The sequence below is a fragment of the Tyto alba genome, unplaced genomic scaffold (genome assembly GCF_018691265.1).
Source record: "Tyto alba isolate M040663 unplaced genomic scaffold, T.alba_DEE_v4.0 Super-Scaffold_27, whole genome shotgun sequence".
Taxonomy (NCBI): Eukaryota; Metazoa; Chordata; class Aves; order Strigiformes; family Tytonidae; genus Tyto; species Tyto alba.
In genome coordinates, this window is record NW_024881301.1 from 9,712,524 (window position 1) to 9,735,668 (window position 23,145).

At 38.0% G+C, this 23,145-nt stretch overlaps 1 protein-coding gene across 5 annotated transcripts in view; it reads right to left on the reverse strand.

The window, feature by feature from the left end:
* Positions 1-23,145, reverse strand: part of METTL4 (methyltransferase 4, N6-adenosine) — an 87,930-nt gene that overhangs the window by 32,327 nt on the left and 32,458 nt on the right. Inside the window, exon 9 of one of the 5 annotated variants that reach the window (XM_042797905.1) lies at positions 6,703-8,142. The exons of 3 other annotated variants lie outside the window; for them this stretch is intronic. In XM_042797905.1, coding sequence (XP_042653839.1) covers positions 8,099-8,142 — 44 coding nt within the window. In that variant the 3' untranslated portion in view covers positions 6,703-8,098. Of the gene's footprint in view, positions 1-6,702; positions 8,143-21,079; positions 21,603-23,145 lie in introns of those variants that run through there. One more of the 5 variants, XM_042797903.1, reaches the window with a different exon arrangement.

Here is a 23,145-nt window from a genome sequence, read left to right on the forward strand (position 1 = left end):
ACTGCTGCTTCTTCAGGTCAATCCCAGGAACTTCCATAAATCTGTATGGAAGAGATTATTTTAGATCATACAGACAGACCTGAACTGGACTGGCTGGCAGGTGTTATGAACTCTCAGTAGTGTGGTTGCCTTGGGCTGAGGCTGCTGTTCCCATTGCCTCACCATGGTGCAATCCAGACACGCTCACTAGAATAACATGAACTATTGCAAAAACTAGTGTCAAACTGAAGGTTAGTGAAAAATGGACCTCCCTCTGCAATCCATCAACCAGGAAGAGGCAAAACTAATATAAGATGGCTGCAGTAATGGAAACACAAATGCAGCCATCTGCAAAAAAAAGCATTTCAGAAGCAAGCAGTAATGAATGGAAGACAAGATTTACTTTGCGCAAACCCAGCAGCAGCCAAAGGTATAACAATACATAGATTATTTGCATGACCACCAATCTCATCCTTAGGGCTGTGCAAAACCTCAGGTGCACACACTGAAGTCTACCGTCTTAATGTGCTTAGATCTAAAATTCTTCACAAAAAATACACTATCCTGTTGGAGTTTTGAAGATATCGGAGATGTGTGGGCCAAATGTATGGACAGTTGAAAAAATGACATATTTGCACATAGTAATAGGTGGCTGAATACACACCTATGTGCCTAAATAAGTGTTTGTGTACTCATTGGAACAATGGGCTGCAACTTGCCATTTTAATACCTGTGCCCAAGAGGTGACATCCCTTATAAGCACCAGTAGTTTCTTGGTGTTATTCTTCATTCTTCTCTTGTCACATTATATACATTTAAGACATATAAAGATACTTTCCACCTTCAAAAGTCAAAGGCAGCACTAAAAAACAAAACCTGAATGTAATTACAAGCAGTGTGAAGAAACATTATTGCAAGTTTTCTCATATCAAGTGGTTATGTCTAGAGATGGACTATCAAATTATTTGGTCTCGATTCTCTAAGTGGTTAATTGTGGCTGTTTAGGAAAAGTATATAAAAACTGAAGAAAATACTGAATGTTTTCTCCTCTGATATACTTCTACCCTTTGGCCATCAGCTTTAGGGTCTTCCTGAAAAACTGATTGCACCTAGGCTATCTCACTTAATAGACATCTTCAGGAAATTATTCACAGCAACTCAAAGGTTTTTTTCCTGAGTGGTAGTAACTAATAAATCCATCAATGCCTATGATAGTTCAGATTATTTTTCCCAGAGGCATTGCTTCTTGACTATCACATTGGATTTTAGTCTTCTTTTTCCTCAGTAACACATTTGCTACTATAATATTCTCAAGTGTTTAAAGATTAAAATCTCCCTTTCACTTATATCTCTGAAAATACTAATTACCAGGAGTCTACAAGCACAAAGCTCTTTCAAGCAGAAAGAGCTTTTTAAATAAGAGATTTCTATAAAACATATAAGCTGTGCAGGTAAAACATGCTAGAGACAACTGGAACAGCAAGTTGCAGTTCCTAGGCAGCCGTACACAAAACTCACATTTTTCATCATTTGCCTGCAGGCTTAAAAGTGAGACTGATAAATTATACAATTTGAAAAAAACTATTGTGATTTTACTGCTTTTCAGGAACTTGGAAGGTTTTTTTGAGATTTTAAATTCAGTGTGTATCAGAGATCATGTGTAGCTGGGCTGACCCAGTATTTTGGAGCTACTTTGAAAAAGTGGTCCCAGGTAGGAGAAAAAAAATTAAGAAACGGGATTAGCATCAGAACTTTTAAGACTATTACAAGCTTTTAGAAAAATCAGACTGTAGAAATGTTTTTCAGGCTGTTGAGAAAAGTTGTTCTAAGATGGCATCTTTATTTTACTAATGAAAGAAGATTTTGAGAGCTAATTCTAAATTTCGTTACTTATGGTTTCAAAAAGATAAACCTAAAAACAGGACATTATTGACTATTAAACATTGGGAATAATGAACAAGTCAATTTTGATCCCTTTTGACTCACAACTTAGATAAGAAGAAACCTCTGTATGCACTCTTTTTATCAGGTAGCAGCATGAGCTGGATTTCCTGTTCAATGTAGAACAGAACTGTATCACCATCTTTAAACAGTCTCTTACTAATATTTTCATAGTGAGAAACATTTATTTTAATCTTTTCCACATGATCTTCATTGAGATGAACCAATATTTCCATAAAACCATGTATTTATATCACTACCATTGAGAAAAAATATTAAAAGCCATTTATATTAAGTAGGAGCAAAAGCTTTGCCATACAAAATGAAAGTTATGGTCTGAATTTCCAGGATCTTATTAAATACTAGGAGGTAATTGGAAAAAGAACAGAAAAGTGTAAAGAGGAAAAAGATAAACAATATCTATTAGAGAAATACTAATCAAAGCAGAAAGATTTTTTTGCAGGAAAAATACAAACACCAAAGTGAACTGGAGTAAAGTATCTTTAGGCATAATCAGAAAGATGGAGAGGAAAACCAGATAAGAGATAACTGCAAAATAGATGAAGAAAACAGAAACAGCTTTGGCCAGACACAGGCACTTCTATGCCCACTGCCTTCCTAGGAAGGGCCAAGTCCTTGGGGACAGTTCCTGTCACATTCCCACCATGTATGAGCAAACCTTTGCACTGGAAGGGAGTCTGTGGAAACTGTCACTTGATGCTATTCCCACCTAGCAGATACCTAATGGATTTTCACTTCTAGCCCAGGAAATCAGCAACAGCTGCTCTTACACAGCCTCTGCCACCCTCTACAGTCACCTGTATAGTGTGTGAGTGTATGGCTGATGTCAAGCAGACAAACCAATGCCTTAGTCTTGTCCAGAGAGACCTTGGTGTCGTATGCTCTACACGGACACCACCTACACCTGCCCAGGTGGACGCACAGTTATCTCAAGGCATTAGCCTGCTCCCCAGCTCCGAAATTTGGAGATCGACTCACTACTTTTGCAGTGTATCTCATTTCACAGATTGCAAGGATGATGATGATGAAAGTGTTCTGCAAGAAGATACCGACATCTGGCCCTCCAGGTGCTGCAAGAGTCATGATTTTAATACCTGCCCAAAACATTGAAGAGCTACTTGACAAAATAATGCTACTAAAATGAAAGGTGTGGAAGTGATAAACTGGTTGCCAAAGAGAGTGACTGAAGGGTTCACTAAACGATGCAATGGACTGGCCCTATCTGACAGGCACTGTAGATAAAATTGAAATAAGGTATTTGCACTCATCTTAAGGACTTTTCACAACACATCTTCAGCACCCTAAAGAAACTCTTATTGCAATTTATTGCATTCCAACTGTGGGATGGGAATTTGTGTGTTTATGCATGCCTAGATACTAAGAAGGGTGGAGTCTTGAAATCAGCCAAACCTCACTTGCCTAATGTCCTCCATGGGGTAGCCAGGATGATACAGTTTAAAGCTAATATGCCTGTATACTAGAATATTTTAGTCTAGCTATACTGCATCACCTCTTTGCAAAAGTATTAGTGTCATTTAATAAGTACAATTTTTCAAACAGCATTTTGTTGAAAGGTTCACTTACCCAGTCTTTTGAAATACCAGCTACAGGACGTACTGGTTGTTTCTGAACACTCACAAAAAAAGGAGGGTGGAAGAAAATCGAAACACACAGACTTGGTTAGCTTTGTACAGACCATGAATGGCATTGTGTTGTAAATCAAAACAGCACGCTGCAATGCTCAGAGAAATCTATAGAACAGAGCTGAAGAGGTTATCTAGGTTATTTCTTCACCCTAAGGATCAACTGTCTTTCCTGACAGATGTCCCTCCAACCTGTTCTTATAGGCAGTCTGACAGATTGCAGTGTTTCTCCTGGCAATCTACTTCAGTGCTTCACTGCTTTGTTAAAAGAATATTCCTCATCCTGAAGTCAATTCCTCAATTTATTATTCCCTGTCTTAGAAAAATAGCAGATGTGGAAAAGAATTTTAACTTCTTTCTTGTAGCTCTTTTTTGCAGTTCTGAATTGGTAAGCTGTGGGAAGATGAAAAAAAAATTAAGATTGTAGGAAAGGACAAATATTCAGTAACTTCCATGTGTTTATCTGGTCCATTTTACATCTACATGACTCTACAGTTTATGCATATCCTTTTAAAATTTGTTTGTCATTCATATTCTTATAAATTCAACACCCATACAAGTCACAGCTCTGCAGCAGAGGCTGTGCCAGTACACTACAGGATGGTATTACTTCATATATCTTAAGAGCAGTGCATTAGTTTATGTACATCATGACGTGCTGTTTGCTTTGCCACAACACCATGACTCATGTTCACCTTGTGAGACATTGTAGGCAACAGCTTTCTCTGCAGTATTTCTGCATAGCCATCACTCTCCATTCTGCATCTGTACATGTCTATTCCTAGCTATGTTTGCATCTCTTTGTTAAGTAATATTCTATTTTCTCTAAATCATTCCTCTAATATGAAAACAAACAAACAAGCAAATGAACAAAAACAACCTCTAGTCTTATCCTTCAACAAGTCTGAAATCCTTAGGAGTTCCAGATTTAGTAAACTCCTTAATTTATGAAGTGCTCCTTCAAAGATAAACCTTTGGATTCCTTCCAGATCTTAGTCTCATATTCTTAACAGTTCTTCTCCTTCAAAAAATCTGGAAAGGAGAAAAAAAATCCCAAACTGATGATGTTGCATGTGTGTATAATATGACATTTATACTTGCACCAAATTAAATATTCAGGCATGCTAGAACAATACTTATTGATTCAGTTCTGAGAACTAATCTAAAACCAGAGCCATGTAGGCAAAGATGTATTTTGTTCCATCCCCAAACTACATATAAAGAAAAGCCTTTCCTGATATTTTTCAGTCAGACAGACAGTCCCTTGAAGCCAATGAGAAAATTATTATTTTCAAACAGCGTATGTACTGATGCAGTAGCTGTTTGAAAGTACAGGGAAAGAAAAAGCTCCCATAATAAAAACATGTAATGGATGTTTTCCCATTCATATGATGATGGGTCTCAGGTTGTAATAGTAATCCTTTTCAAACACCCCTCATTCAATTTAAGAGAAATACCAAGAGGAGTGTGAGTACTGAGGATGACCTCACTTTCAAATAGAAAAATAAATAGAAAAGCTAATTATCAGTGCTAGACAAAGCACAGTCCACTTACCAACAAATTCTACATGAAAAAGCCTTTCTTTTTCATTGAAAGGTATGCAAAGGACAGATGGGCAAGGACTTTTTTAACATTTAAAATGGACTCTTCAGTGCTTAGAAGCAATGATACATGGATGCTTGCCAGCAAATGGCCTAAGGTAGATCTCAACAAGAAGGTAAAGAAGCTTGCCAGTTACAGAGGACCAAATATTATTTCAAACACTTCCAGGAGTAAGCAAAATATTTTCTTAGACACACAAGACATGTTCAGAAAGCAAATCATGCACTGTATTTTTTTTTTATATAGTTTATGTGACTTCCCTTAAAGTGAGGGTTGAATAAATTCTTCCTAGATCCCACTTGTTTTTTCTAACCACTTCTACATATAATTCACATTTGTGTTACTCCTCCACAACCCCATTTTCTGGTATTAATAACACCAGTAGAAAAGTACTGAGCTGGAACGTTTATTCTTCAGGTGCAAGTAGAGGAGCCACTTATTCAGTGCAGAGAAGACACATGTGCTCCTGTGTATAAATGGAGTATGATCCAGAACAGACAATAAAGCCTTGAAAATTGACCCCAGAAGTATCCGAACCATGGTTAGTTTGTTTGAAGCTACTACTCATGATTTCTCTTTAGTACAGCCTAGCTCATCCAAAGGAATAAAATTGTCCTGGTCAATAATAACAGATGGATGGCCTGTTCAAGTGGATAACTTGGATGTGTTGGGGGCAACAGGGCCTGAAAGAAACCTAAAGACTGAAATATCTGGGTATTTCTACTTAATACATGAGTAGTGACAAATGCAAGTTATGTGTGAATGTAATTCCTTTTCTTTTTCAGTTGAAGAGGACAAAAATCCTTCCTCTCTTGTAAAAAAGTCTGTCTTTGCACTGTTGTAGTATCATCAGGACTTCTGGTGAGAGCGGAGGTCATGGTCAGAGCAGGTGCACATGCACCATGTCCTGGCAGGCTGGACCGAGGAATACAGCTCAGATGAAAACTTTCCAGCAAGGATATCTAGGAAAGTCATGAGGATCACTGAAGTCCATTGCTTCCTGAGCTTCCCAGAAACACCCCAAAAAATTACTACCTTCAAGATTAACTGAAAGTTACTGTAGCAGCAATATTAATTTTGGGAACACCTAGCAAACCTTGCAGCACTTTGGCTACATTTAAGACTGTCACACTGCGAGAAACAAATCTGTTTAAAAAAATAGTAACAAGTAATCACAGAGGGGATGGAAAAAGGAATATTCATGAGGCAATTCGAAAGTTGTTATTTTCTTAATGTATGCCCCTTCTTAAAGCTCCTTTTTTTCACATTCTCAAGAAAAGCATACAGATGGTACCACATAGTCATGAAAATATTTCAATATTTTCAAGTAGTGTGTGGAAGACAAAATAAAGCAGCTGTAACTTTAAATCTTGATAATTTAAAAGATGTTGCTCTGTCATTATTATAACTCATAAAAAATGTATTGTTGCCATAACAACCGCCTCATCACATGTGAGACTGCCTGAAAAACTCAAGCTTTCTTTAATCAGTCAGATACATGGGCCTAAACCTGAAAATAATTCACCAATACATTCATGACACTTTCTCTCTTCCTTGTAAAATGAACTTTAATGCACATAATTCCTTTTTAACAATCATTATTTTAAAAAAGTCTATAATCAAAAAAGTCTAATGGATTCTCTTTTTCCTCCTGGGCAATAGAAAAATTGTGTCTGGGAATGACTGCATTTCTTCAGATGGAATAGGGTCAATGAATGCATTCAATGTACATTTCTGTCACTGCCATTATTTTCCTGAGGCTCCACCGTGCAGCATTTGAATAAATCCCAGATGGTGGCAGGACTTGCAAATGATCTAGTGTAGCATCCCCTGCATGCATGCAAGTATTCATTTAAGAGAATTGCATTTTAATGGCAGTAGAAGGCATGCTACCTGGCTCCATGTGATAAAAAGCCTACAGTAATGCAACCACATTTCCCAGTCCTAAGGGCCTGAGACAGATGGCTGAGCACAGGACCTGATACTGATGTTGTACAGTCCAAGCAGAAGCATACAATACAGCTGGTCATGGATGGGCAGCATGTCCCCATACCCTCTGGCAGGCCACCCCACGCACTGCTGCAGGGCACAGGTCTCTGGTGAGGCAGGGAGTGGTGCAATCACACTCTTCTTGGCTGCCCAGAAGTCACCTCCGCAGCAGTGGCCACCTCATTCCTGTGGTCACTTCATTCCACGGAATATACGTTCCTCGGCCTGTGACACACTTGGGCTGAAGCCCCCAGCCCCAAGCAGCCAGCACAGAGATTTGCACCTGAAGTTCCATTCATGGGACCCTAATCACCAAGTCAGTATCTGGGGACATTCGTTGAGTTTAGAACAAAAATTTCAGCCTTGATAAAGCAGGGTTTTAAGTTATGCCGTCCAAATTTTAGTTTTCACAAACTGCCATTTTCCAGCAAACTGTTATTTTCTTGGATTTTGGTCTGCCAGCTCTCCTCTGCAACACAGATTATGTTTAATGTGCTCCATTTGATAATAAATGTAATATATCCCTTCTTTCCATATGGGTATTTTCTTCAAATTTTGTTCATTTTCAGTCTTAAATCTTCTTAAGTAACATTCAACAAGTAATTACATTTTTTTCTAGCATATTTTCCTCATATAAATATGGTTAAGTCTGATTTTCAACTCTGGAAACATGCTTTGAGTTTTACAGATCAAAATGTATTCTTTCTGTGCTTCTTTTGCTTTGTGTTTCCTGAATGACCTTGTGCTCATATACTCACTGGTGGTAAGTGCCCAAACTGGCTTTATAAGTGGAAGGAGTGTTGTGCACTATTCATTATACAGTTCAGGCTTCATCGGATATCCCTTTTCATGCATTTATTATGAAGATGGAACAGCCCAGAAATATGTTGCTCCTTCAGCTGAAATCCTGTTGTATTCTGCTACTACATCTTTGTTTCCATACTTCCACAGACTGTGCAAAATCGTCCTTTAAAAAAGAGAAAACAGGAAACAAGTACAGAGAATTTATATGGTTCAGAGCAATATATGTCTGATGTCAGAGAATGGTGGATTAGAGAAATCATGGGTCTGATTCATTCTGGCAATTCCTGTATTTCCTCTGTTACTCTACTGAAATGTGCAAGCAATTAGTAAAACTCTGGTCCTTGGTGTACAGCTGCCTCGCTGATAGCTTCCACCCACAGGAGAGATGGGAATTAGAAATTACTTTGGGAAAGTTTTATGAAAATAAGAAGCAAGAAAGGAGGAAGTTAGGACAAAACCATGAGTGAATTCAATCCACAGGTTCAGGGAATGCGTAAGGACAGAGTAAGGAAGAAGGATGCTTGTCTAAGCTGCCAATAGATCATTTCTCTCACGAGTCACTGCTAAAAAACACATGCTGAGTCACAGGCACTATAAGCAGTAATTTTAGGAGAGATGGTTGTTTGCTAGTTGAAATTCTATGTGGAATGTCCCTCAAAACATTAATTTGCTTTAGGAAATACTTTAGATCGTTTAAGTAATACACAAAAAATATCTTCCCTAAAACCCAGCTCTCTGTCCAGTCAGTTCTGGATCACAAAGAATTAACTGTTTACTTTCCTCATATTTCTATTAAAAGGTTATATGTTAAATCAGTACTAACAAGAGGAAAAATAGTGGTGTTCAACCCCCACCCCAAAATTAATCCCTCCTAGAATATTTTCATGTTAAATGTCAAGATCCTTATGCAACTGTATTTCAAATTCACACACAGGCAAACTGTGCTTGCATATTTAACTATGTTTTCCTATACTAAACCTGCTTTCTGTCTTACAGACTGAGTCACTAGCTGAAATGTCCCTTCTGGCCACATTTAAATTCTTGATTATAATCCTTGATGAAACAGGGAAGTGAACAATCCTTGTATTTAATCAGAATAAATTCAACTAATGAGCTTTCCTGGCAGATTTATTACTCTTCTTATGGATGAAGTTCCACTGGCTGATCATATGCAAGCCAAAAAACCCAAAAAGTCTTATATAAGGTGTGGGGGTCATAATGTTTTAATTGAAAACAGTACATTCCTGATATGTTCCTTGGAAAAACTGGGTTTGTACTTTTTCTTCACACTTGTATGAGGACCAGAATGGAAGGATCAAAGGCAAAGTTTAGAGCTGAGACTCGGTGATGAGGTAGAGAGATGCAGGATAGTTCCAGGGGTCATTTTAGCTAATAGGAGTCCTGCACAACACTAGGAGATGGGCTTTAGTTCTTTGCCATTCCATTCACATAGTGGCTGACTCTTTTGGCATCAGTGTAAAATAAATACTCAAAAAACAAGTTTAATTTCATGCATGTACTTAGGACTATACATGCAAAAAGGTACTGTTGTCCACTTAAGTCCAAACAACTGTTAAACCTTTCCTTTTTCACCAGGAGAAGCATCTTAGGATGGAGTTTTGTTGTGCAGATGAAGAGCTGTTTGAGACGGGGACAGGAGAGCTTTTCTCCTTGAGCTTCCAGCCTCTTTCAAGATCTGAACAAAAACTATGCCCTCTCTTCACATTTGTCTCAGGGCTGTACCAATGTTTGTGAAAGGTGTGACTAGAGAGTCCTGTGCTATTTCTCTTTTTTTCCTACCTCTACACCACCAGCAATGTCACCTTCACATGCAAAGCTAACATCCAAGCAGATTCACAAATGCCTGCAGTCTGGGCAATGTTTTCGGTTTAGTTTCATTTTCTCTGTAACAATACCAGGAGGATCTTCATGGTTGGGGCAAAGCGTCTTTTCCATTGCACACTTAACACACTACCTGACACAACTTTTGATAGCTGTCAAGGTCCTTGATTCCTGAGCTGCAAGTACAAAGACATAAAGCTATGGTTTTCTTTGCAAATTGCATAATGCACAGAAAGACACCAATATTTGTCTTCTCAACTTCTGGAAAAAGCACAAAGATGATGAAGAATGATGTGCAATAACAGTTCAGAGTTGGCTGATAGCAGAACAGGAGAAGGCATTTCCCAGTGTGAGGTGACAGACAGTACAAGAGTTGTGACTGTGTATGAACTTTGATGATTGGTATTTAACAACAGGATCACAGATGGTGTTGCAGTAAAGATAAACAAAGTTCAAGGCATGAAAGGACACAGAAATCTCTATCTCTGAGAAATACTAGTTCTTCCTTGCAATTTTTTCTCCTTTTCTTTTTCTCTTGACAATCAGATAAAGCGTGGGAGGCCAGATGTCTGCAAGGGGAAGGGTTCACTGCTCTGCAGTCCCCAAAAGGGGGGACTCAGTCACTGCTTAAGGAGAATCACAAGTCTGAGCCAATTACTGCAGACTTTGTACACACCACATGCTTGCTTCTTTATACTACTTAGGAAATTTTTTTGAAATTAAATTCTACAAATTTGTTTTCAGACCTTTTTCGGATGTGCTTTTAACAAAACAGAAGGGAAATGCCTAATGTTTCTACTTCTGAAATTTTGGTCATTCATAATCAGTCACTTTAGATCAAATAATGCCAGTGCAAGGAGGTGGATAAACTTTGTAGACATGACTTGCACAGACCCTTTGATTTGCAGACACCTAGTTAAAAGAAGAAAGTAATGTTGTCTTCTACTGTAGATGGAAGTTGCTCCAGACACTGTCCTCCGGCAGCAAACTCGGGCATCAAAGGAATTCTGGTCCAGTGGAGCCCTCACCGACCTGATCAATAAATCAACTGGATATTGCCTGGCAGGGCATTATCTCTGTAATTATTTTCTTCTGACTTTCCTCTCACCTAGTGAAATAACAGGTGAGAAAAATCTTCCATCCGAAAGCAAACCAAGACACAGAGATACATAGCAAAAGCAATGGTAAGAAAGCTGGGCAGCTGCTTCATTATGGAGTAAAAGGCTACCAACATTTTCCTGCCATTCCCACAGAAAAAAAAAAAAAAAAAAAAAAAACAAAAAACCAAAAACCCAAGCTCTTGATACTAACATTAATTTTTCTTCCTCCTGCATACCTCTTTCAGAAGTGACAATCCTCTCATAGTAGCTGCTGGATTCTCCCTAAGAAATAGATAAAATGGTGCTCCAAGCACTCCGTACAAAGGCAAGCCCAATAGAAACAGGAGAACTGATATTAAATTCCACAGCATTCTTACTTTCCTTTTGTTTAAGTTTGCTCCTTCTGTGTGACTACAGTGTTTCAGTGTAATATACATGGTGAATTCAATGAAGGAGGACCTATGGAAGCAAACTTTCCCCTGCCCAGCACACATACCCTGATTTCAGTTTTAGAAGTTCACATGATTACTGCAGGAAGCAATTATACAGCAAAGCAAACCTTAGTTGTTCTTCATTCTTAAACTCTGTTTGATTACATCCGGTAAATATCATGCCCTTAAGTCATTTAATAATTCAGCTTTTCCAGTTTGAAATAATATTAGTGCTGTATGAAATGTTACCTGGAGGGCCAATTCTAATTACTGAATACATCCTGCATAAAAATATTCAAAATTATTTCTAAATATTTATGAACCACAGCTTCAATAATATTCTTTTGTAAGGATAGTTTAATTGCAGTGCAGTCCATCTAACTTCATTTATTTTTCTAATTTAAATGCTAGTCTAGTCCAGTTGTGGATTTTTGGATTTTTTGAAAACAGGTGGCTGTTAAACTAAGTTCTGGTTGAGAGGATAGTATTAATCAATATATTGCAATTTGCAAGATACTTAAGACTTGAATCCCCCATTAAATCCAAATCTATCCTCACAAGACACTAATTATGGAAATACATTCATATATTTCAGTGATATTAGTTACACATCCACATCTGTCTCAGACAGACAAATGAAAAAATACTGCTGCGAGTTAAACATGAAGCTGTTGGGCACATGAGAAGGTAGATGTAGCACTGCAGGCTACCACCTATTACAACAGAATTTCATGGCTATACAGTTATAATTGTTCCATAGCCAATAGGTGATTTCCAAACACAATTATGGAATAGAAACAGATAAAAATCAGAAGTTAGTTGTAACTTTTCAGGAAGAAAACCTCTGAGTTCTATAATTATTACAGACCCTGACTGAGCAAATATTCATATAGAGTCACTAGTCTATACCGTCCATCATTTTACATGTTGTTAATTTGTGTAATAAAAAGTATAGCAAGCACAGCAATATCTATCCAGAGTATTTGCAAAAACAAGGCACTCAATTTCAACAATTTTGTTAGTTATATTATAAAAAATTGTTCTATTACCATACTTACCATAAATAATAATCTTTGCAAGGATTTGAAAACAATTACATAACAGTCATGTGGATTAATAACTCTTAAGGTATCTAAACAGGGGAATAATATCTAAGGCAGGCAAAGCTTTTTGGAGCCTTCCCCTACAAACCACAGTCATACACAAAAGACAGTACAAAGTTCAGCAAAGCTGGCTGGAAGGCTTCTGTGAGCTTCAGGAAGGATTGATCAGACCATGACAAAAGCACTTCAGTCAAACATAAATAGAGCTCAAGTTCGTTCGATATTGTTACATCACTGGTTTAAAGATAAAGAAGCTTTATGTCTTCTAAAAAGGAACATCTGCGTTGAAAGTGTGATGTAAAAACCCTTACAAGTAGACTAATCAAAATGGATTTTCATCAGGATATTGGGTAACATGCCTGGAACCCAAGACCTTTGATTCCCTTCAGATTTACAGTGTCTGTTCCAAATCATGAGGCACTTTCCCGTTTAAATTGCTAAGGCTTTACTTTTAGCACTAAAATAAGATGGGTGGTTTAGGGGGAGGTCATTTCCTTCACAGAAAAGAAGATCTGCTGCAGCTCAAACCTCCTGACAAAAAAAAAAAAAAAAAAAAAAGAAAAAAAGTGACCTTAACTGACAACAGGCATGCACTATTTCAAAGTGAAAGGCAAATATTTGACAAGGTTATAATAGACTCAAATAGACCTCTCCAAATGAAAACCATGTGCAGCCTTAACAGCAGCAGGACTCTGCTGTGATGAATATACCTATTCATTTCTTCAGACCTCATGAGACTGGTGGGCCTGGGGCAGGGGTGCTGGTCTCCAACTGAGGTCTCACCTGGGGCTGAGGTCTGACTTACAACCAGGCATGAGTGTTCACACACCCAACAGGTGTCCATGACAAAGATAAGGGCAGCTCTAACGCAGACACAAGCACAGAATCTGACACTTCAACCTTACTTTTGTTACAATTTCTTAACAGAAGAGATTATATGTGAGGACAGTGCACTGCTTTCCACTCACATCAGCTGTACCAATGCAATGAGAGATTCAGTCCCTCTCTGTTAACCTGTTGTTAGACTGGATGACCTTTTGTCTGTCTGGTCACTGGCCTTAAAATGTACTATTAGAAAATAATTTTTTTCCATGGTTCACTCTATGATGACCTCAGCTGAGGCAGATTTAAGCTTTCATTTAAAAGAGATAAAGAGAAACAACAAAAAAAAAAAAAAAAAAAAAAAAAAAAAAAAAAAAAGGAAATGTCTACATTTTCTGCCTCTGAAGTGAAATTCTCTAAAGTGATTTGATGTTGTTGAGCTTCCTGGTCAAAGAACAGACTTTCCCTGAGGTATCCCTAGAGCCCATTCTGAGCACAAGAGATGCTATGAGGGAGAAGGAAGTTCCCCAAATAAATCTTTGCAGAAGCCTCAAGTGACCAGAACACAACTTAAAACGGTAATAGCCACTTCTTCCTCAACATACATTCTCAAACGGTCCCTCTCCAAAGTAAGGGTTAGAGAAGGAGGAGAATCTTCAGCCACCAGGAACTTCTTGGTGGAAATCCATTCTGGTTTTGCAGGCATGAGAGAAGCCAAAACTTGGGCTTTCTGAGGCCAATCATAATTTGAAAACTACACCCCAAAATCTTCACTGCTTTAAGACTTCACCTAGGGAAATCAAAAGTAAATAGAGAAAGAGGGTGAATGGTGCACCTCACAGGCTGGGCAGTTCTAGAAGAGATTCCGAGCACTCCTTCATATACTTGAGGGTGCTGCTGGCACCAAACTCTTGTTTTATTCTGACGTTGCTTTGCACCTAGGAGTGTGAATGTTCAGCTTCAGGACAAATATCATCTGACTTGTGAGGTTCTTTATCTTCCTAACAAAGCTTTAGCTTTTTTTCCTGAAGAATTTCAGCCTGATGGATATTGGCAGTGGAAGGCATGTTAAATAATGCATGAAGAGAGGGATGGACACAAGAAGTGTCAGTTTTCCTTTTTATACCCTTTTCCCCTACAGCCTTTGAAACATATTTTATGCAGTTGCTTTATAATTCATACAAATATATAAAGGCTAACCCTGCATATTAGGCTCTGATGAATATACTGTGCAAATTCATATGCAAAGCAGATGTAACCCTCAGGCCATTGACGCATGCCCAGCTGCAAAAGAGGTACCATTGTGTCTTGCAGCATTTTGTTGTTTCTGGCAATCCCTTTGAATTTAAGTCAGGAATGAAACTAAATGTAACAAAGGCCATATATTTTACACTCCTTTACACAAAAAGTACAAGCACAGATCAGTATCCTCTCTCTAACCTTGTGGGATTTTTAGCTGTCTCCAGAGTAAATAAAGCTGCTGTTGATATTGTTCATTCTTTTCAAAAATATCCACATTTCTGACAACAACTTGAAAGTAGTGATGTAGTAAGACATTATCTCAAAAAACTGATTCCATACATACAACAAACACCCTTTATTTCAGACACTCATACATTTGTCTTGCTTGCTCAGAACTACACTATGACTAAAACAAATGGGTGATCACATTCTTTTTAGTCATACATCTTGTCATCATATACTTGGACAAAGTACATACCTCAGTTCACTAAGAATCTGCCCTAGCACTAGTGTCAATATGGAACTGAGAGAAGTATCTTAAAATATTTGCTCTGGCCTGATCTAAAGCTAGCTGAAATCATTGGCAAGACTTTCACAGCCTTTCCTGACCCTAGTCCTTTAATCCCCTCCAGCAATTAGCGTCTATCTTGTATCGATACGTTCACCTAAATAAAGTTGAAATATTTGTGCATCAGAAAACAATTAGCCTGAGAAAAGCAAGAACAAAATAATACTTTCAAAGAACAGTTTTTACTAAAAATTTAAAATTAACATTTTACCACTAGGCTAAAACACCAGAGAAAACAGCATATTATAACCCTGAATGGTGACATAAGAAATCCATTAAAATCCTAATTAAATTGCATTCTGCACAACAGCAAGTCTTGGCAGTGCAAGTCATCTACCAAACACTATGAAATGCATTTGAGATTTGGAAAAAACATGTACAATTCTTTTAAAAAAGAGATGTAATTTAGCTCAAGAGACAAGGAAGTTTAATAGCATTCAACTTGCCCAACATTTTAAGTTTGCATGAAATTACATAGTCATCATATAATCTGGTCCCTACAAATGTTCTTATTTGTCCTACCCAAAGCTATCAGGCTATCAAGCTTGGAGTCCCAATAAACTGGTACTTTACAGACATAGACAAGCCACAGCTTTTTCCAGAGAGGCTTAACACTTGTAGCTCTGATCCAACAAATGTTCTTCACCATAATCTCTTTGGCATTAATAATTTATTACACTTAATGAGACTTCTAACATGCAGAAAATTAGACAAGTCAGGATGTCTTCAACGCATCATTTCCTGACAGGCGAAAGTAAGAAAGCCACAGACAAAAGGTAGAGGAATGATCGTTCTGGATTAGACAAACAGCTCACTAATTCTTTTTTTGAGGGTATGAATTAATCATCTCCAGTTACCTCTTACAAAGCCATTGTTACTTAGTTTTTATATATAACTGTATGTCTCAAATCTTTTTTTCAAGTGTTGCACATCTGTCAATTAACATTAATGTAATTCAGAGCTCTGTTAAGTTCTGTTTGTTTGATAGGCTTTTTAAAAGCTTAAAGTAGTTAATTTCCTCTCAGGTTGCTCCTCAGCACTGAGCCTAACTTCAAATCAGTAAAATCACTCTCCCTTAAAACATCCTTCATTCATATCTGTGTCAGCAGCAATTCTATTTCCTTTGCACAAATATTGGTATTTCTTGACACTATGACAGCCAGTTCAGACAGCACTCAAAATACAGTCCTTCTACCTTTCCACTGCTTCTTCCTTTCCTTCTGATTTCATGTGCACCAGACTGGATCTAGACTTAAAGGATCTTCACTAAAAGAGACTACCCCAGACATCTTTCCTGGGTGAGGCTGACTGCTTCAGATTAAAACCTCAGATTCAGACATGCTCAGAAAATTGCTCTTGGCTTGAGCTAGCTCACCTCAGTCACACGTAATCAGAAGAGGAAGTCGTTCTTGCCACGTAAGAAGGGTTACTTTACCCCTGTGAAGAAATTTTAAGAACAAGATTGAAATATCCTACCAGAGTCAACACCTGTTCCTAAACCTTGAACCTCAGTGGATATGAGCACGAACATAAATTTTCTTCTGGCTCCAAAAGCAGATGCTGCTAAAGGCTGGCGAAGCAGTACATGCAGGAGCTGCAGAGTGCTCTCTTGACTTCAGATCTCTCTCTTCCTCTGAAAAACAGTGAACTGGAGACATTACAACTATCAACAAAGCTGACATGCAAAAGCTTCCAGAACATCTCTGAAAGCAGAAAATTAGCCTTGCAGGAGAGATCTGAAAAAGATGTCAGCAACGGATGCTGCGAGTGCTAAATTTAATGGCTTTGTAAATATATTCTCATATTTTTCTGCACATGGGCTAAATCAGCCTGTGCCCTCACTGTGTTGTCTGATTTTGGTTTTAGTTTTATTTTAGAGTGAAACATACTCAATAAACCAGACAACGGGAAAATGGGAAGGTGCTAAACTAGGGTTGAGGTCAGCAAAGTACAGATGCCAATGCAAGAAGGTAAGCCGGTTTTAGAAATAATAGCATATGGATTTACATTGGGAAAACGGAATATGATAGGATTAAATAAAGCAGATGGGTATAAGACTCAAGTGCATAGATCTTAGATTTTTAGCCCTTTCTTTTCTCCAAAAAGATTAATTTTTAGGGTCTGATCTGTTTTCCACTTTTCCATTCAAAGATCACAGATCAGTCCATGTGAAAGGAAAAAAGTGGGAGATAAAAATGGCTTTTACCCTCTATAAAGACTATATACTGGCTTAGAACTGGCCACTATTTCCTTAAGGGACTTTGAAAGAAGAGACTGCAACCAAGATACAAGACTCATCTGGTTTGTTTCAGCATCTTACACTGCTTTGAGACAGAACAATTTATAGCTTGTTCAGAATTTGGGTAGACATATCGCGTCACGAATTTTTGCCATATTCTGTCACCAGCAGGGAACCAGTGTTACGTGGTTTTCTCTTTTTTTTTTTTTTTTTTTCCTTAATTCAGTCAGGGTGGGGGATTTAGCATCAGGGATGTTTTACATGTGTTATGATTTTTTAACTACTGCATTTGCAATGTACCAGAAAGAGTGCAAGTGTCAATGCTTCTTGTGCTTTCTTCTGCATTTATCTTTTCTCATTAGAATTTATCTTAATAATCACACATTAGTCTGGAGCAGCAAAAATGTGTCCCTGTTTCTGTCAGAAATTCTGCACTTAGTATGCAAAATTGTTTTTAATCTTCAGATTGGTCTGCATATGTATAGATAGTGCCTTACAGCATTGTTTTTGCAGCCTTAATGGGGAAAACGTACTCACTGGGGCAAAGTAATTGGATTTCAGCTAAGAAGCAGCATTTGAATGAAATCAATAAAGTTTCTGTCATCTAATATTTTAAGTTTGGTACAATGTGTATACTGCAGGTCAGTGTAAATTCATTAAAAAGATCAATGCGACGGAATTTGTCTTGGGTGCCTTGAAATATCCTAGGGTGACTTGAGAGGAAGTTGCCAAGGAAACAAGCGATGCAACTCAGAGAAACATTTAGGTGTTTAAAGTTGGCTGAATTCTACTGAGTTTATAAGATAGTATAATATAGGAAGTTGTCATGGAAACAAAATTCAACAAATGGTTAATGAATAGCCAAACTGGGAAATTACTGCAGGTGGCTGTGTCAAAACAGTTTGGGCTAGAACAATGTGAACTCTCTACAGGTTCTTGGTTGTTGTTTTTTACCACAGATAAAAAGAGCAAATGATGCTTTAGGAACCAAAATGGCAGGTGCATTAGCAAAACTATTAACAAATAGACTTCTTTATAGATGAGTTAGTTTTGGATATTATAAATCATAACTCCTTAACCAGCATCTAGAAGCTCTGCTATAGGTAATAAAACTTCTTTGAATTTTGAATATACTTCCCTTGTATTATTGTTCATATTAAATGAAACATTCTAATTGGAAATAGTTTTAAAACTCATTTGTGTCTTCACTGGTGTCTTTTCTCTGTCAAAGGCTTTTTGTTTGTGGTGATGTTTTAGTTTTGCTTTTTTTCCTGGGTTTTAGTCTCACATCTACTTGTCTTCCATAATAAATCCTTGCTGAGGTTATTTTAATTTCTGTAACAGAAATTAACAGTCATTTTCCAGGATCATGCAGGCATCAATGCTTTTCTTCCTTTAGTATTCTGTTTCAGCTTCTTGATTTCCTTTCTTACTAAGTATGATGCATTTCTTAGCTTGTGTACAGTGCTTTAGGGTCTCAATGCTAATGTGAAAACTCTTATATCTTTCTATCAAATTCAAAGAAAAAATCCAAGAACATATACAGTAATATGCAATCCATATTATTTTTTAATGTATTAGAGGAAACCATGATGTTGGCACTCTCAGGGAGATTAGCTGATACAGACACTATAACTGAAGATGTAGAGGGCATGTTTTCATTCCCTTAGACACAGATGGACTATATCTAACATAAATAAGGTAGACAAGGTAACACTTCTCCATGGAAATTACTTTCCCAATGCTACTCATAATTTACAGTAATTTTTACTTCTCCAATTAAATCCTATTTTTAGCCCTCACATACTTGTGCCTGGGAAGTTTTTCCTATCTAGCACTCATCCTAAGAACATCGTGCTATTTATTTACCTAAGAAGCTCCTGACCATTATGTTCTAGGATCAGGCTGTCACTTGTTAAAAATAACAGCTTTTTGAGATTTCACAAACATTTTTGTCTGCCTTAAATAGCAAGGAATTAAGATGCCAAATACTGTATAACAGCATTTGTAGCTACCTCATCATTTTAAATTATAGCTACAGTTATAAATTTTACATTATGTCATTTCTCCCAGATATACACAGACACACACACACATGCACAAAAATTGTACATTTTGAAGTGTATCTGTGCTTGCACAGGAATGGGATTAAAGAAAGCTTGTGCCATTTGCTTGGCCAGTAGAAATGCTGCATGCCTTTAATGAAGTTTAGCTTTTTCCTGAACATACAAAAACCTTTCTTTGATGCTTTTACCACTCCTCACCATTGTACCCCAAGGGTAACATAGGTTGGTGGAGTATCCACAGATCCTGGGGTCTGATCTCCCCTCTGCCTGCTGCACCAGGTAGTTCCTCATCCAGTGTAACATTGGCTGCAGCTGCACTGATGCCTGACAGGAGAAAAAATAGGAAATCCAATCCAAAAATGCAAAATTTTCTAGCCTAGCAAGACCTCTCCAGTTTTGTGTATTTGGACCTAAAGAAAGGGAACATAAAATGGATTGTTATTTTCACGAACATCTTCACATTAGCCTCACACAGTCTAGATGGATTCTTGGGTAGAAGAAAAAGGATTATCTAGCTCTCCCAATTTCATTAAAAGTCTTGAAATCTCAGCACTTCCCCAGACCTTTGAATAATGATTTCCAGGAGAATCTCAGCTTTTATATAAGTTTCTAGACTTCATGGTCATGGAGAAAAGGTGTTTAAAAGGTTTAGAAAGAGAGGACAAAGAAAGTAACCCTTATATAGGATTTTTCTGTATGCTTTTTTAAACATCTCCATATCTCTGAGAGGCTTAAATCATAATACATAAACAATTGGGACTGGTCAAGAATCAGAACTCTAAATGTGAACCATTTTTAGCATGAATGCATGCCCTTGGAAACCACACACAGTTTTTTCTACCATCATTCCTCCTAGCAGAAAAGCTAAATAGAACGAGGATTTCACTGAGCACCAGATGCTGTCCCCGAGCCATGAAAGGTACAGTGAGATAGAAACAAGCAAAAAAATTCCTGTCATTTGCAACATTGTAGTTAAGCCTACCTTGCCCTTAAATGTATTTTGCAACCTGTATGATTTTGTAATTGTATAGCTTTGTGTTAAAGATAATAAATAACCTTGAATTGTGCTTCATAACAACACAACCAATTAATTACTTACATATCGACAAATACTTGAATATATTGTATTGCATCTGGATGCTATGTTATACTTCTCTCGTATGCCGCATTCAATTAACTCAAGGCTGTTGCTAGTTCCTGAGCATGCTGCAGAATAAAGTCCTTTAGAGAAAGGGCATTTGCCTCTTGTGCGTCAACATATTCAAACTTTCAACTTGAATGAATCCTCTGAAAGTTTAATTTCAACACTATTAGTGCTAGAAAGTCTCTTTTTAAGGCCTGTTGAGGTTTAAGGCAGCTGAGGAAGCAGATCAGACTCTGGCTCATTGCTCATTGTCCATGGATGCTGCAGTCAGCTGGATAAAGGCAAAAATGTGTCTTTTTGTTTTCTGGGTTTGCTATGAAGTCAAATGCCAGACATTCTCTGTGCTTTTTATAGAATTTATTAGAAGTTATTAACTTCTTGAGAACTTAATTACAGGGACATAGGAATAAGAAACCTTAAAGTTATTTTTCCTTTGATTTCTCAACTATTTGTATTAAATAAGTAATAAGAAAAAACCCAGAAATCTCAGTTGCAACAACAGTATTTTCCCAGCAACTGCTTTTACTTGATGATACGCTAATACAAGCTGAAGAGATATTAAAGCCCTGGGAATCCTGGGATACATAGTTATGCTACTTTAATAATTGTCTGTCCTTCTTAAATGCTCATATGAGCTAGCACTTACAAGAATTACTGGCATCGTTGGGGCTTCTTGCATACTTTGTAATCACCGGTGCTACTAGATTCACTCAGGAGTAGCAAATTGTGCTTCACCTAACTAATATGACAAGTATTTCAGATTATGACTACTCAGAAAAGACTATTTGCATCCCTCAAAAAATATTCATGCTGAAATATGCGCAGAAATTTAATGCATGTACCTGTGAAATTTGTAGCAAGTCTATAAAGGAAAAGGCAAAACTCCTCAAACTACTCCTTATGAATGATCTTTCCAACTGTAAATGTGAAAACTGAACCTTAAAAAAAATAACAGTCCTTTTTCCATTAACGTAACTTTCAAAATGAACAGGTCTGTGAGCTTTTTATTCTTGAAAAGCGTAGCTGAACCAACTGGAGAGGCCAGAGCTGTCTTCCCAGGAGAAGTCTGTTAAATAATAAATATAAAACCCAATAACTTTCAGGCACTTCAAACCAGGCACAAAATGCAGAAAACTCACAGTAGTTAGTCAGTATATCAGAACCGGGAATTTGAGCCATTTTTATTCACTTGTGCAATTTAAAGCAGCTTGTTTCTCACTAAAGTGCTGTTCATACAAAGCATCCACAGCAGAGAAACATTTTAACCATCTAGTGTTTGAGTCTTCCCATTAAGATTGTGATATGTCAATTAAACAAAAAAGGAATTAAATCTATACATGACCCTCTCAAAGGAGGAGCAAAGGAAGGTTTGGTCTTCCAGTGCTTTGGGGAAAATCCTCCCATTGCTTGCATGCTACTTGACCAGTTTTCAACTCTCTTCTAATCTGTAGACCTCCCTGCATCTTCCCAATACAGACTCATGTTCAAATTTAAGCCTATGGCCAAAAGACCTAGCAGCGATCAAGCAAGAAAAGGCCCAGAAAATGGTGCAGTTTGGGACAGAGAATCCAGTCAGTCCCTCGGCCAGCATCAAGACGACGATCTTGCACTGCAGGAGGTGAGCGTGCACACCCATGAGCTAAGTCTATAGCAAAGTCAGTGTGGTCTGGCCCCCGTGCACAGCGGTGGGGAGGGAGCACAAAGATGAGGCTGTTAAATGCTGGTTGTGACTTACTGGGAGGCTGCAGCCTCCAGGATGGACACCTGAAGCCGTGACACCAGCTTCTGCTCTGGTTGAGAAACCAGACCACCTGGTCTCAAACCCATCTGGTACAGGGCCTGCCAACCCCACTGGTGGCATCCTTCCTCCTGGGGGGAGAAATCCTGATGTCTTTCATTCTCTCCCAGCACTTTGCAGCCATTCCCTGTGCCGGACTGGGCACAGCATGGTTACATTGCCTAGTCAGATGTTCAGAGACCACCTTTCAGCAGTACCTTGGATTTAGCCTGTGACCCCCACTGGGCCAGCAGATATCTGTTCAGAGCTCAGATAAGCCCAGGTAAACAGTTTAAGTGTGCTTCTGACAGAGAGATTTGCACTAAAATGTGTGTGGGAGCCTGAGTTAAGCCTGCATTGAAGACATGCTCTCAGTCTAGATTATTCGTCACAAGAGTGGCAGATCCAGCATGCAACAATGTGCATCTACTGTCCTAAATCACACTGTTTCTAGTGTCAAGAAAGGAAAACAACTAAAGCAGAGAGAAAATACCAGGTAAGGACAAAATACAACCAGTGAAAATACATATGTACATCCATAAACATATGTGCACACCCCACACGTACACTGCATAACATAATTGCATTTCCCCTGATAACACCTTCAGAGAGATAGTTCAATTTCAGCCATAAAATACAGCTCCAGACTCTTGGGTATGTCATAGATTTCAAGGGCTGTATAGTTTGGGGTTGAAAGAATCACCTTTATTCATTTCACTGAGAGTAGTCATGGTGTGCAAAGCCACTGATTACAATGATAACCTGAAAGAGGGCCAGAAGTGAGAGAGAACCTCTCTGCTCCCTCCTGCCTCTACTTGCTTCCCACTCCTCA